The sequence below is a fragment of the Gopherus evgoodei genome, chromosome 3 (genome assembly GCF_007399415.2).
Source record: "Gopherus evgoodei ecotype Sinaloan lineage chromosome 3, rGopEvg1_v1.p, whole genome shotgun sequence".
Taxonomy (NCBI): domain Eukaryota; kingdom Metazoa; phylum Chordata; order Testudines; family Testudinidae; genus Gopherus; species Gopherus evgoodei.
In genome coordinates this window covers 29,906,682-29,922,127 of record NC_044324.1, presented here as the reverse complement: position 1 = coordinate 29,922,127, position 15,446 = coordinate 29,906,682, and the positions used below count along the sequence as shown (strand labels likewise).

At 47.1% G+C, this 15,446-nt stretch overlaps 1 protein-coding gene across 1 annotated transcript; it reads left to right on the top strand.

The window, feature by feature from the left end:
- The first annotated feature begins 6,830 nt into the window (after positions 1-6,830).
- Positions 6,831-12,308, top strand: GDF7 (growth differentiation factor 7). Its single transcript, XM_030558433.1, has 2 exons — positions 6,831-7,170; positions 11,386-12,308. The coding sequence occupies exons 1-2, from the start codon at positions 6,831-6,833 to the stop codon at positions 12,306-12,308; spliced, it is 1,263 nt and encodes a 420-aa protein (XP_030414293.1).
- The last annotated feature ends 3,138 nt before the right edge of the window (positions 12,309-15,446 follow it).

The window sequence follows — 15,446 nt, the reverse complement described above, 5'->3', positions numbered from 1 at the left end:
CTGCTATTAGCAAACCCTTTCCCCCACCCCCTGCACAGCAAGCAGGAGGCACCCAGGATTAGCTCCAAGGCAGAGGGCAGGAGCAGCACACGGCAGTGTGGGGAGGGACAGCTGAACTGCCCGGCAATTGATAGCCTGCTGGGCCGCTGCCACACAGGGAACTGATAGCGGGAGCTGACAGTCTACCCTAGTTCCAAGCCTTTCCACTAGCTCCAGCGGGCTGCTCTTTCTGCAAGCAGTGGACAAAGCAAGTGGCTGCCAAACAACATTATAAGGGAGCATTGCGCAACTTTAAACAGGCATGTTCCCTAATTGATCAGCAACGTAGCAATGAAACGTTAACCGGGACGACTTTAAGTGAGGAGTTACTGTACAAGAAATAAAGGTAGGGATGGTTACAAGGAAATACAAGTGAAAACACACGTCTAAAACGTAATCTAGCAAAATACAGTCTTTGTTTAAGATGGTTTATCTCACCAATTATTCTTTGTCCAGCATGGCTGGCTGGCTCAGTCAGGACCTTCCACAGATGTACAAGGTGCTGGTCTCTCTTGTCTTCTTAGGTGACAGATAAAGATGGACCCTCTCTCTGTTCCTTATAGTCCCATAGAATTGTCTTTGTTCTCAAGTTAGGAAGGCTTCCTTGGCCTTCTTTGTCTCTGTAGGGTGCAGAAGCCAGGTAAATGTTCTGTCTCTTGAGTTCAGGCTCAAGACATCCTCTGCTTGTCTGCTTGATAGCTTTGTTTATGACTAATTCATAAATTGAGGTAAACTCACATTCCTTTATCTAAGAGAAACCAGTTTGTCACCTCTATAGGCTAAACTGTCTCCTTATATGGGTTCTCATTATACAAAGAGAATTCATAACATCACTTATAAGGTTAACGCGTGTATTTTACAATGATATTAAGGACCAATGACCTATTAGTTTTCAAAGGATACCTTGATACAAGGCATATTAATACAAACCTCATTGCAGTAACATATGAGATGTGAACACAGGGGAGCTTAGGGTCACAGCTATGTCTTTATTGCAAAAAATAGATGAGTCTTTATATCAAGATGGAGAACTCAAGGTAGCTATCTTTGTAAAATCCTAATGGAGACAAGGCAGTGTAATTTATGCTGAACCCCAACCTGAGGTTACCTCGACTAGCTGCATCGAGGTACAAATGACACTGCCTTGGGGAGACAGCTACCTTGAGTTCACCATCTTGATGTAAAAATATTTTTTCCCCATGAAGACATGCCTTGACTCTGATTGTTCTGTGAACGAAGGATCTGTAAATTGGCAGCCTTCACCAAGAAGTTTACTTGTGACGGTTTATAGATGCTTATTCATCAGTTCAACATGCTCACAGGGGGAACACGATGCCTTGTGCAATCTAGTAAGGTGTTCAGCCCCCAGCCTATTTTTATCTAGTAATCACTAGCTAATTGGAAGGGCTATTTTTTTCTAAGAGAGCAGCTCAGCTCAGCTTTTAGTTGAAACAAGTGATGAAAAGAGGCACTGGCAGATTTTAGACACAAAATGATGACACTGTTCCATTGCTAGCAGGGCTGTCCATGCAGTAATTTGGAAGTAGATGCTTAGCTGGTGGTAATCATCTTGGCTTATGAGGTTTGAAGGGTAGTGTCAATTCTGTTTATGTTTATTGCATTAATAGCTGCTAAGGGCAGAAAATTCCAGCATGGAGGGAGATATAGAGCTGTGAGGATGTGGCTTACCACTCCAATGACAGATGTGCAGTTGCTGCCTTGCAGTATTGCCTTGGTGCCTCAATTTCTCTCCTTGGGAGATGGCCTTTCTTGGGCTGGTAGGGTGATTTTATTATTTGGCCCTGCTGGCACATCAAAAAACCTCTTTTTCTGGGGTTAACCAAAAGCCAAGCTTTCTCCTCTTGGGACAGGGCCTCTAGAGACAGCTCTTCCATCAGTGCAGCCCTCTCACTGGGATCTGCAAATAATCCTCCACCCTGTACAGGGGAGATGATGCCTTTTCCATCCTCCGGGCTCCAGTCCTAAGGCACTAAGTAATGGAGCAGCCATCTGCTCCTGCCTCAAACATCTGCTTCACTACAGTATGCGTGTTGATAGGGGCAAACTGATTAAAGGCAGGGAACAGAGTAGCATTTTGGGGCTCAAGACACAGGGTTGTGGGAGCTGAGTCAGCAAAGGAGGGCTCAGTAGAACAAATCAATCAAGTGAGGTGGAGGTGCTAGAGAGTGCACTGAGATTGTGATGGAGTGGTGGAGCCAATGTTCAATCAGTTGGAGAGTTGCCAGCACAGGTGAGAGTGAGGTCAGAACAAGAGATGTTTCCTCTGAGGAATGGTCGTGGGTTTGGGTGGGAGAGGCTGCAGACTGGCCAAATCTATGGGAAACAAGGACAGTTAGAGGAAAGAGAATCAATTGCATATAATGTTTATAAAAATAAATCCAGGCTGGACAAGAATTCCTTACCCTCACTCCAGCTAAATCATTTGGTAGCTTGATGAAGAGAGGAGGGGTTACCCTGTTAAGCATGAGACAATACCTCAGAACATCTTGGTTTATACCCTCCAGATTGTGGCCATATATTGAAGCTAAATAATGATGCAATCATTCTAGCTTGCATCAGGGTAAGATCTGGCCCATTATCTTTAACTTCCATCTGTGAAGGGCTAAGGGGAGGGACAGATCTTTGTATGATTGGCAACTGAGAGTGCCCTCAAGTGGAAAGGGATGTTATTCTCTATTGGAACGGATCTGTTTGCTGGCAAGGGCGAATGGATATAAAATCTCTCCTGGTTGTAAGGGTGTTTTCTCTGTATAAACTCGCTAATTGAGTTGTAAAATAAAACCGTGGCCTTTCCTCTCCAATTTCTGCTGCTGCCGTGTGTTAATTTGGGCTTTGGAAGGGGGTTGGTGGGGGTGGCCACCTGCCAGCACGAAGTTATGTGCAAAAAGTTTGCACTCCTAGTAAAGGAAGGAAAGCAGATCTGTCCAAGAAGCAGGAAAGAGCTAGAGGGTGAGAGGCTGCACTTCAGGAACCTCTGGGCCATTGCAGCTCTGGAAGATCCTGCAGCTGGACTGGGCTGGGCTGATGGAAATTCAAGAAAGCCCAAAAGGATTTAGCCAACGCTGCAATGCAGAACAGATGGGAAACTTTGCACTTTTGCTCCTCTGCTAGATGCAAATTGATAGAGAGGACAGAACGTTGGATTTATAATGTGCATCCCTTAGCTTTGGGCAGTCAGGGTTTGTGTGTTTGTGTGTGTGTGTGGAGGGGTGATTCTTATTTTCACTGGCTTTATAGCAGTACAGTTCCGTCGAACTCAGTGGAGCCACTCCAGATGTGCAGTGCAGTTGCGAATGGAGATTTAAACTACTCGGGTCAGATCTCCAGCCCGTGCGTATCAGCATAGGTCCCTTCTGCAGCTATGCAGATTTACACCATCTGGGGAACTGACCCTATCTGTCTGTTGCTCAAATCGCTCCCTCCCCCAAGAACAAATCTGGCTTCCGTTGTTTTTATTTACTATGATGGTTAAAGTCTGGGGCTCTTTGGTTACAGTAATGTGGCAGCAACACAACAAGGCAGATGATGAACTCAGGCAAATATAAACAGTGAAACCTCTCAATAAACCTTGCCAGGGCAAGTTACTCAATGGCAGTGAGTGAAGTTAATATTGTTTCTGTTTTAACCCTGAGACTTCAAACGGATTAGAAACATCAGTAACTGGGGGTTTGGCTGAGTGCGGGTTTCATACTGCGGCTCTTTTCTGAAAAACGGTGGGTTCTCATCCAGTTCTCACGTGAATCCTTCCAGCAATTAGACAGCAGAACTTTGCTACATCAGACGGCCGGCGGGAACTAGTGAATGGGCAGGTGGGTGGGGTGTTACCGGCATGAATGGAGCAAAAGCGTTAAGTTCCCACCCGTGGTAAGTCCCGCTCCCCCACCGTGGGGCTGAAAGGACAAGGAACAGCTTTGTCCCCCCGGAAGTAGGTCCCATAGGACTAGCTGGGCGCCCTCCGCAGCCCAGGGAGCAGAAGGAGAGAGGAGGACCCCGCCTCCTGGAGGAGAGGCATTGTCCCTGGACCCAGGAGATCCCTTAGACTAAATGACTGGAGCTGTGATCCCTGCTTGCCTTGTATTAGAAACGCGTCCTAGGGGGTCTCACTTCCCCACCACCCGTCCCCAAACTCCGACACAGCGCGATTTGCCTGCGTGGCCTTCTGACCTCGGCGTCTAGGCTCTCTCTGTGCCAGGGTTAGGCGTGTGATCCGCGAGCCGGCGGGGCTGAGCTGCGCCCCCCACTGCCCAGCCAAGGCAAGGCGGGCTAGCGAGCGAGCGAGCTCACGGGAATCGGGGCGGGGAGGGTGTCACCGAAAGCCAGAAGCGCTGGGATAATGAAACACCTTGGGAGGCAGAAAGCATGTGCGAAGCTGGGCGCCGGCAGGCACCCGGGGGCTGCACTTCGAGGAGGGGTTGGATTTAAACGAGCTTCCCCTGGCACCCCGGGCCACCCAAAACACCGATCGCTCAGCTCAGCCTCTAACCTAATGCTGGGGGGACAGTACACGCGCCGAAGTTACTCAGGGACTTAATTACGGGTTCCTCCGGGTGTGTATGATGTGCACATTGTTCTACTGTAGTGAATGCCCACAAATGTCCGCGCCGCCTTCCGAGCTGAGCTAGGAGGATTGTAATACATCTCAATATTTTAGCTGTGAGCCCTCCCCCGCCCCAAATAACCTTCTCTCCTCACCGACACACAATCCTCTTGACGTTATGGAAGAGCCGTTGCAATCCTCTTGGCAGACCCAGAAACACTGAACCAAAACTATGTACGGCTCTAAGGCATTTCTGTCCTGTGGATCTGGACAAAGCGCACCCTGGCATTGCAACAGGCGGGCACATCCCCACAGAACTCCGCAGAACTGGAGACCTCGAGAGAGATGGGAGGGGGACTTTCCCCTGACTTCCAAATCAACCATTTATCCTGACTTTGTAAAGTACAGTCAGACAAAGTGTAACAAACCCAGGGGGAGGGGAAGACACAAAGCTTTCGACCCAAACCCCAGAGAGATTATGCCAGCCAATGAAGGATGTTGACAGATGCTTTTTAAAGTGACCTTTCGCTTCTGAAACCGCTGCAGTCCCGTTATAATAAGTATCTCAAAGAAGAAAAACAGTTAACCAAGTCTCTCTCCCCCTCCCCCCTTTTGGACTATTATTCTCAGTGGCTGCTGAATTACACAGCGAGCGATGTAGAGAGCAATGCAGAACCCAGAGTAGTGTATAAATAGTCCGGTTTTCAGGAGATTTTGTACTTTATTTAGCATGGACTATAATTTCATCAGGAGGTTGTCACTGGAACTGTTTCTGTTGCATCATGCTACTTGTAAGTACAGAACAAATCTAGCTGCCTGACATAAAAATTTGCTTTTAATATAGTGACAAAGCACCTGTAATTTTTTTTCTAAATCCTAAATACTTTAGTGACAAATGCTCTTGATAAATGATTGTTTGGGGGGAGAAAAATGTTTGGTTTGGCTAAACACCTACATTCCTTAAATAAATCATCGCAGCGCTTGTTTTTGTATTTGTTGAGAAATCGCAACAGACATAACCAGAAAGCCGCTGAAGAAAATTTGAAATAACATCCTAGTAAATATCGCAGTTTGTTATTTTAATCAGGATCCAAGGAAACATCTGAATTTTACCAAGGAAACCCTCGGTACAAGGGAAAACATTCACACTCAGGCAGACTTAAGTTTTGTTTTGCTTTATTTTTGTCTTTCAAGAAAGAATTATAAACGAAGATAAACTATCTCCACTTTAAATAATCACAACCTCTCCTTTGCATTTGGGCTAGTTTCAAGTCTCACGCTAAATGAAAATGGCAAGATGCTTCTTTAATGACCCCCTTCTCCTGTTGTTTAACTACACGATCTCCAATATTAGTAAAAATAAACATAAATTAATTACACTGCGTTGCAATTCTGTATTTAGAACACCACATTGCTCTACTTTTCAATTTGTAAAAAATACGTTATTGTCAAGAGTTGCTGCTACTTTCTTTCCTATTCTTTCATAGGCTGGGTTTTTAAATAGGACATTTCTACCTCTCTTCTAAACACTCAGCCTTTTTGCTGCTATTATAACAGTTCTATCTCCAGTTATATTGTGTTATTTTTTAAAAAAATAGTCTTTTCCAAAATCAGGATTAAAGTAGAAAAGAAAAAATAAGAACCACTTTAAAAGCAGATTAAAATTAATTCCTCCACTATTTATAAATCAAATACATGCTATTTTTCTCCCACCCTTGCTTAATGCGTGTCACCCTTTGGGGGAACACGGTTTTCTCCAGATCCTGGGTGAAACCCCTTCTTCACATTTCTGTTCATTTCACAGTCCTCTCTCCTGAATTTTCGGTATCTGACTAGTTTTAAGGATTAATGCCAACTGTGAAAAAAGAATTGCCTACCTGGAAACAAGGCATTAGCCCGGGGCATAACAGAGTCGCGGTATTTCCGACGGATTCCAAAGGAAAAGGGGGGGGAAGGGAAGGAATTTGAAAAGAAAAATAAATGATTAAATGTTTGGGTCTCTCTTCTGGCGTTTGCCAATATACTGTGGAGCAGCAGGGTGGGCGGTAGGAGAGCTGGAAGGTGTGTGTGAGAGGGGGGGCGCTCACCGCAGAGAGCTCGGCAGGGGGCGCTGTGCAGGGGCTAAGGCTCTCACTCGCTGATTAACACAATGTTAAAAAGCAACCGGGGAGTTTCCAAAGCCATCAAAGCCCCTGCACAACGCTCTCCTCGCCGAGCGGAGCCCGCTGACAGCATGGATCTGAGGGCGGCTGCGGCCCTTTGCCTGTGGGTGCTGAGCGCCTGCCGCCCCCGGGACGGGCTGGAGGCGGCTGCGGTGAGGGGCTCGCCAGGAGCCGGCAGCCCAGGGCCACTCGCAGCCGCCTCTGCCTCCGCCTCGCAGGGGAGGCTCCCGAGGCAGAGGGAGGCTGGACGCCGCGGCGGAGGGGCTCTGCGGAACGGCACGGTGGTGCCCCACCAGTACATGGTGTCCCTCTACCGGAGCCTGGCCGCCCCCGAGCCGCCGGGGGCGGCCGCCAGCAGCGGCGGGAGCCGCGCCGATACGGTCACGGGCTTCGCGGACCTGGCGGCCGGAGGTGAGTTGTGGAGGAACAGCTGGAGCAGGCGCGCAGGCACCTGTGCGCTTGGCCCGGGCAGAGGCAGGGTCCCTGGGGGAGGGAGGGAGCAGGGCGGGCTCCCCTGGCCCGGGGCCGCTCCTCGGCTCACCAAGCAAGCGAATGAAACTCGGGGTGTGCGCAGTGGGACAGCTGGGGTCTCACAGGAGAGGGGAGGGCAAGGGAAGTGGCTGTGTCAGGCCGCGAAACGGGTTAATCCGCATATCATTTAATCCGGATCCTTGTAGTCCTAATCTAACACCTGGAGCTAATCTCGAGCTCTCCGTTTCTAATCTAATAGATCGAGCTTCTCCCGAGCTCTCTGCTCCTAATCTAATAGATCGAGTTTCTCCCGAGCTCTCTGCTCCTAATCTAATAGATCGAGCGAATCCTGAGATCTGTCATCCTAGTCTAATAGAGCGCTCTAATCCCAAAATATATGCTCCTAATACGAGCGATGTAATGGCATCCTGATTTACTTTACCCTAATCTAATAGATTTATGTAACCCTAATCCTAACCCAATCTATCTCATCCTAGTCTAACAGCTGTATCTGCCTGCCTAGATCTGTTTCCTTTCACGCTTTATTTCCAGGGCAAGGTGTTTCAAACACAACCCCCAGAATAACCAGCACGGCTATTTTAACAGCAATTGAAATGAAAAGAGTTTTTCAGGGTTTCCTGTGTCCCACCGATTGCCCTCCACCTCCACTCGCATACTCTGGACCAGTGGGGGGCGGGGGGTGTAAAGAAAATCAATCCTCCCTCCTCTCCCCCCCCATCCACCTACTGCCCCACTTTCCCAGATCATCAGTGTAAACTGGCGAGTGGACATGGCTTCTAGAGGGAAGGGGCCCTGCCGTGTCGCGGGGTGGGCACACTGGAGGGCCGCTGATGAGCTGCCAGCCTGGGAAGGAGAATGGGAAAGCTGCAGGATGGCCGGCTCCTGGGCTGGAGGAGGCAGGTGTGTCGGAGAAAGAGGAGGAGGCAGAAAGGAGAGGCGTCAAAGATCCCGGGGGGAGGGGGGCTGTCCTGCTGCTCCCCTTCTGGGAGGAAGGCTAGGGGCCGCGGGAGGACGGGAGTAAAAGGGGGCACAGTCTCCTCTCCTCCGGGCTGTGCGGGAAAAGGGCCCAGGGTCTCCCAGACTCGTCCGTGGTTAGCCAGGGAGGAAACTAGGGAGGCGCACACTGCCCCCCTCCCATCCCACCCCAAGACTGACCTGCTACCCAGCTCCATCCACGGCCTTCCCGGGCGGGACACCTCCTCCAGCACCGTGCGCAGCCACAGACCTCTCAGCGCCTTCCGCAGCGACTCGCCCCGCTTTGCCATCGCTGGGGGCTGGAGCTCAGGCAGCCCCGGTGCGCTGGTGTCTGCCCACCTTTCTATCCAGCGGGCGCTCAGTTGGCCCGTGGGTGAGTATCTGGCCGGTTTTTGCTCTTTCCCCTTGATTATTCATTTTTCTTATTCTTACTGGCATCTCTGATTCCAGAGGCGAGCTCGGAAAGGCGGGGACCTCAGCAGACCTTTGAGTTGCTGGGTTTGGCGCATTTGTCATCTGGTTTGTGTTAATCTCCGCTGCGGTCATCGCAGCTGAGATGGAGACAAATGTAACTCATTGAAGCTGGAAAGGCAAGCCTAGGTCCTGCTTAGCCGAGCACCAGCATGGCTGGGGACTGAAACCGACAAGTCACAACCGATTGCAATGGGTGATGCTTCGGGCTCGATTGAGCAGCTCCCTGTTTGCACCGAAGAGTTGGTCGCAAAATGCCTTACACCGCGTTGTCAGATGATCGCTGTTCGCCCCAAACAGCTGTACAGTTTTTGTCCGGGAATATTACACGCGAATCTATTGCTCTGGGGTGGGCTGCATAAACACCGAGCAGGGCAGCTAAACGCTTTCCCCTGCCAATCAAAATTAGCGCGCTTTAATTTTTATTTATGATGTAACGAAATTACAGTTTTGACTGGTCTGGAAAGTTTGAAACGGACAAGCTGGGCTATAAAAATAGATTTAGATCGGGATGAAAGTTTGTGGATAGCTAGCTAACTAGATAGATTATATTAAAAATCGTGGCAAGTTAAAACGCTCAACACAAAAAAAACTGTAAAGATAGCCCCGGAATTGCTGCCTGGACTTAGTTGGTATCTAGTACATGCAATTTTCCCTAATGAAGACAGATCTGCTGGAGGGTGACTGTCAAATGAAAACTGTCAAATGAAAGCAGCTAAATCGCTCGAATTACAGTCCAAAAAAGTGTCAGAGGGTAGCAGTGTTAGTCTGGATCTGTCCAAAAGAGGAGAGTCAATGGCCAAATTAAAACGCCTTGTTTTATTCTGACATACAGGTTATTTTTTTATGTTATATTCTGACATACAGACACAAAACTGTACAACTCTATATTCTGAGGTGGCCAAGTCTCCTTAGGGAGCCTAAAACGTACACATTAGCTCCTGTTAAATAGTAATCAGGATATGTATCTATTATGATTTATTACCGGACAAGATCGTGTCATTGATTTCCCATTGCTATTGTCGTGAGTTCTGCTTGAAAAAAAAAGACATAATCTGATTTATTATATAAATAAAATATAACAATATTAATATCATCTTGAATATTATTTAACATGAACTAAAATACGCATTTTAGGCTCCCCTAGCTACAGGACCAGAAGGCACTTGAATACGCATAAATAGACATCCCTGGTGTTGTTTCGGTTAAATCATTGGGAGGTTTTGCTTAAAAATAAATGTCACCGTTCTGCTTTTAATTATTAATCAATTATTACTATTATTGAAATACGTATGTCAATAGGTTATGCCGCGCTATCAGCTTTTAAACGGAAATCAGGATTTCTACTTAAAACCCGCTGACTCAACCTTTTGAAACACTCAGCGATCGTGCTTAAATGAACAATCTGTCCCCGTATCACGCGCAACAAAAGACCCCTTGAGCCTCCGATCTGATATTTATCGAGCAAACTTTTCTGCAGCTCAGCAGTTGTGTGAGCGCAAATCGCTTAATGCTGAGGAAAGTCTGCACAGTATCTGGGAGTTTCAGAGCAAAACGAAACCAGATGAGCTCTTCAAAGAGATCTCTTTATCTGCCTCTGGCAGGAATTTTAAATCTGTTTTAAAAATGACGATGAGGGAAAAAATACTATATCAGAGAACGCACCGAAATGGGTTGATTTCCCTCTTTGGAGTAAAGAACCAGGGATTCTCCTCCTCTTCAATGGTGAATCAAAAGCAACACTCAGATTTTCTGTCCGCTACCAGGGACAATGGCTTTCGACTCAGTCGTCCTCAGTTTAAGAGAAGATATAAATGTGCAAATACTTCACACAATTAGCCTCGTTGCTGGGACAATATTCACTTCCCCAGCAAGTGGCTGGTGTGCTGTGTAAGGAGAGGTTCAGAAATTGCAATGTCTGAGGATCAGATTTCTGGGGGGAGAGTGGGGAAGTTTTAGGGGTTCACAACCATCTCCTTTTTCTCTCCCTTCCTTTTAATTTTGTTTTCTTCACATCTAGCTCCTTTAATTATTCCCAGTAAATATTCAAGTATGGCTCGGAACAGGAGTTTGGGTTTCAATCTGACTCACAAGGGATTCCATTCACACACACATACAAAATTCAAGTTATATCCTTTTTTTCTAGCTAGCTAGATATGAGTTAAATTGCCCTGACAGATTTCAAAATGTTTAACTTGGCATGGGGGTGGGGGGGTGGGAGAAAGAGATAGAGAGAGAGAAACTAAATCCTTGAGAACTTGCTAAATGGGCATCGAATTACAGATTGTGGCTTTCGCTCCAGGCTTTTAATGGGATTGCAGAGCCTGCTCGTTTCACAGCCAGTGTCCCACTCCTCAGGCAAGGCTGCCGGGGGCTCTGCAGCACCCGAGAAGCCTGGTGGATTGTTAAACACGTTATCAAATAATCCACCCTCGCACAAGGACTCCGCGACTGCGGACCCCCTGGAAAGGAGCCGAGAGGAAGGAACCTACAAACGCCTCTTTGAAAGCAGGCGGCTCCATCCACCCCGTGCCCAGCCGGGATGGACATTGCAGCAGCGAGGGGTCGTTTGCCAGCCCCATTTCCCTGGCAGGCCCTTGCTGGAGCTAACGCCCTCTGCCTCTGTAATCCGGAATCTCTCTCCCTCCCTAGCCCTGCCTCAGTTTGCCTTTGCTTTCTCTCTTCCAGATGACTCCCCGGCAGAGGCCGGCCAGATGTACCTCTTCGATGTCTCCAGCCTGCCAGAGACGGACGAGGTGGTGGGCGCTGAGCTCCGCATCCTCCGGAAGCCCCCCGCGAACCGGAGTTTAGCCCTGTCCCGAGAGGGAGCCCTTCACCACCTGCTGCTCTCCGCCTGCCCCGGCGCAGACCGGCCGCCCCGGCTGTGGGACTCCCGGGCTGCGGACATTCTGGACTCGGGCTCGCCCCGCTGGGAGGTGTTTGACGTGTGGGAAGCCATGAGGGACTGGAGAGAGAAACTCGGCTCGGGCCAGCGGCTGTGCTTCGTGCTGAGGATCGTGTCGGATCAGTCTGGGAGACCTCTGCCCCCTGGGCAGCTGGGCTTCAGCAAGCCCCAGCCCCAGCCCCACGAGAGAGCCCTCCTGGTGGCTTTTTCGCACAGCAAGAGGAAGGAGAATCTGTTCAAGGAGATCAGGGATCAGGTGAAAGCCCTGGGCAGCCCCCTGTTCTTGGAGCCCCCCGATCCTGGCCAAGAAACGCCCTCTAAACTCAGGAGGAGGCGCAGGACCACAGTCGCCACCAGGACTGGGGGGAGAGGGCAGGGCAAGAAGGCAAAGACACGGTGCAGCAGGAAGACCCTGCATGTTAATTTCAAGGAGCTGGGCTGGGATGACTGGATAATCGCCCCTCTGGATTACGAGGCGTACCACTGCGAGGGGATCTGCGATTTCCCCTTGAGGTCCCACCTGGAGCCTACCAACCACGCCATCATCCAGACGCTGATGAACTCCATGGACCCCGAGTCCACTCCTCCCAGCTGCTGCGTGCCTTCCAAACTCAGCCCCATCAGCATCCTCTACATAGACTCCGGAAACAACGTGGTTTACAAACAATACGAGGACATGGTGGTAGAAACGTGTGGCTGCAGGTAGCAATTTCTGCAGCCCCATTATCCCAGCAGCCAGCCCTATTTTTTATATATATATGTGTGTACCTGTAACGGAGGATGAATTACAGTCCTCCTGGAGACGCACGGTCTGCTGTGTCTAAGCAGCCTGGGTCTGCTACTTAACACTCTGCATACAATATCTAACGTGCATGGAAAAGATGGGACATTGGAAGCAGGATCATTGCCTGGGTGCTACTGGCTGTCCCCAGACACGGTATAATTGCATCCCAACTTGATCCTAAATATTGTGCTGAAACATCACACAAATGGGCACTTTAAAAGGAGGGAAAAATCCGTGACTGTTTTTCCTGGAATTACAATCAAGCTGTAATATATTTACCCAAATATTTGCTCTCCCGCCCAGTCTAGAAGGTCAGCTGAGGAGAATCCCTTATGGTATTAATACAGGCTCTTGCTCGCTCTCTTCCTTCCGTCTTAAACTGCCCCAGCGTCTGTTCACGTTGCTTGTTGACGTTAGGTTTTGACACGTCTCTGTTGACACAAACTACAGGTTTTGCCCCCCTACCCTCCCTAGATTATACCAACATTCTAGGGCCAGGGCCTCCCTAAGATCCGCTTTGATTAGTCAGTGTGAATTTAAACTCCCTTCTTTAAGATTTTGTCACATGGCTGTACAAATTTACCTTGGGGAAAAGGAGCGCCAGTTCTTACCCTTGAAACATTTTTCTATATACTCTGTTATTAGGTTTCAATCATTTTAACCCCCACGCTGCACTGTACGACCACCAATGAACAATGTCTCTTGTACAAATGATAATATGGAGTCACTCCATGGAAGTGGATGGAGTTCCTCTAGATTTTCACCCATTTAAATGAGAGCAGATTTTGGTCCTGAGTATCTGTCATATGATGCTATAGAATGGAGACAGGCTAGTAGTACTTTGCTCTCACTCCAGTGTACATCAGGAGTAACTTAATGGAGTTAAACTGGTGTAAAGTTGATGTAAATAATAGGTGAATCATGCCCATGCATCTTAGGGTCCTATTCAAACAATGGTGCAGGTGAGGTGAAACTGACACAAGTGTTACGAATGTAAAAGAAAAATACATGGACTGGCTTGAGATGCTTTCTATAAGCTCTTAAAATTGCAACAATTTCCAAACTATGTAAGTTTGCAAATGATTTGTCCTCAATGGGACAAAATTTACCCAGTCTCTTCAGTTTAAATGGAGATACTCACATCAGTAAGCACCTTTTTGCCATTATACTATTCATTCTCAATTAAGTGATGAATAGTGGATGCATAATCAGGAACAGAAATGACAAATTGCCAAGGAGCCCCTGAAGAATTTGAACTATTGAGAACCTGCTGGTTGGGTTAAGGGAATAGAAACTAGACATCAGGCCTCATCCTGCTGCCCTTTTGCAGGCAAAGCTCCCATTAAGCTTCAATCACGTCTTGACTTTATAGGGCACTGGTAGGGCTAAGGATAAATTCCCAGGGTTTGAGTTTGGTTTTACATTTGTGTAAATTACACTTGTTGAAAAAATTGGAGAGAATTCAGAAAAAAGCTACAAGAATGATTCAAGGTTTGGAAAGCCTCCCTTAAGGCTCTCACTGTAAGAGCTCAATCTATATAGTTCATTCAAGAGAAAGTTAAGATGTAACTTCATCATGGGCTACAAGTACCTGCTGGGGGAAGAGATTTCCCAAAGGAGAAGGCTCTTTAAACTAGCAGAAAAAGGCACAATGAGATCCAATGTTTGGAAGCTGAAGCTAGATAAATGCAGACTAGAAAGAAGGTGCACATTTTTAATAGTAAAGGTAATTTACCGTAATTAACCTTTGGAACAATTTACCTAGTGAAGTGATGGTTTCTACATCTGTTGAAGTATTTAAATCAGGACTGAATATCTTTCTAAAAAGCTGCTATAAGTCACAAGGTATGGGCTAGATGGAGATATTAGTGCACGATGTCTCTGGTCTCTTATACAGGAATTCTGACTAGATTATCATAATGGTTCCTTAACATATATGAATCTATGAAATTCCATTGACTTGAACCAGTTGCTTCTGATTGACACCAACATGAGTGCGCAATCAGGGCCAAAGACTTAAAATACCTGTTTTTAATTTTTTTGACAGAATTAAAACAAATTCTGGAGTTCTTCAGAGAAAATTCAACCATTTAATTAGGCTTTCCCACCCACCCCAGCCAATGCCTTTTCTAATGATTTATAAACAGTTTGAGTCCCATTTTTACATACTCACTCAGGGGCCAAAAAGTACTTGAGTGAAACAGTCACTAATATTTGCACTCTGACCATAAAAGGTGAGCAGTTTGCTTGTGGCTACATATAGGCTTGTAGAAGACTAAACCACAGCCTAATCCCTTCCCCCCCTCCCTTACTCTCTCTCTCTCTCTCTAGTTAAATAGAAGCACTTTGTACTACCCCAAAGTAATGTAAGCAGACCTGAATAGCACTTATGGTCTTAAGTCTGAGATACTCATGCCTCAACGAAAGGGCAGAAATTGACAGCATGGACCTGAGGTTGGCCTCTATTACATCTATGCAAAAGAGGGCAGCAGTTGGCCACAAATTCTGGATTTCTTAGCTCTGTTGGCTGAGATTAGAATCTTATTTGCACATCTTGGTGGCAATTTAATAGGTTTTTGAGAAAATACAATATGTTTTCTAGTAACAGCTAAAATATTGCCAAATTAATAGCAATGCCTAGTAGCTACAGTAGTTTGCTTGTGTAGGAGTTAATCAATTTTGTAAATATATATGGGTTTAAGTGGCAAAGTTTGGGTCTAGATCTGAAGCCAAACTTTCCCAAAGCTCAGGGGTGCTTGGATCCGATCTGATTTGTGCTATTGTAGAGAGAGGGAGTAAACTGAAAGAACTAGGTTGGGATCCAAACTATTTCAAAGTTCAGAAGAGTTTGGATCTACAAGGTTGGTTTGGGGTCAGTTCTAATTATAACAAATATCCTGATAAAACAATTAAGTTATAGAGAATAAACCAGGCAATATTAATAATAACAAAACATACTCTGGGCTAGATCCTCAGATGGTATAAGTTTGCATAGGTCTGTCATTACATCACCTGAGGATCTGGGCCTTTTAAGTCTGCAAAGCTAAGATTCAGTGGGGC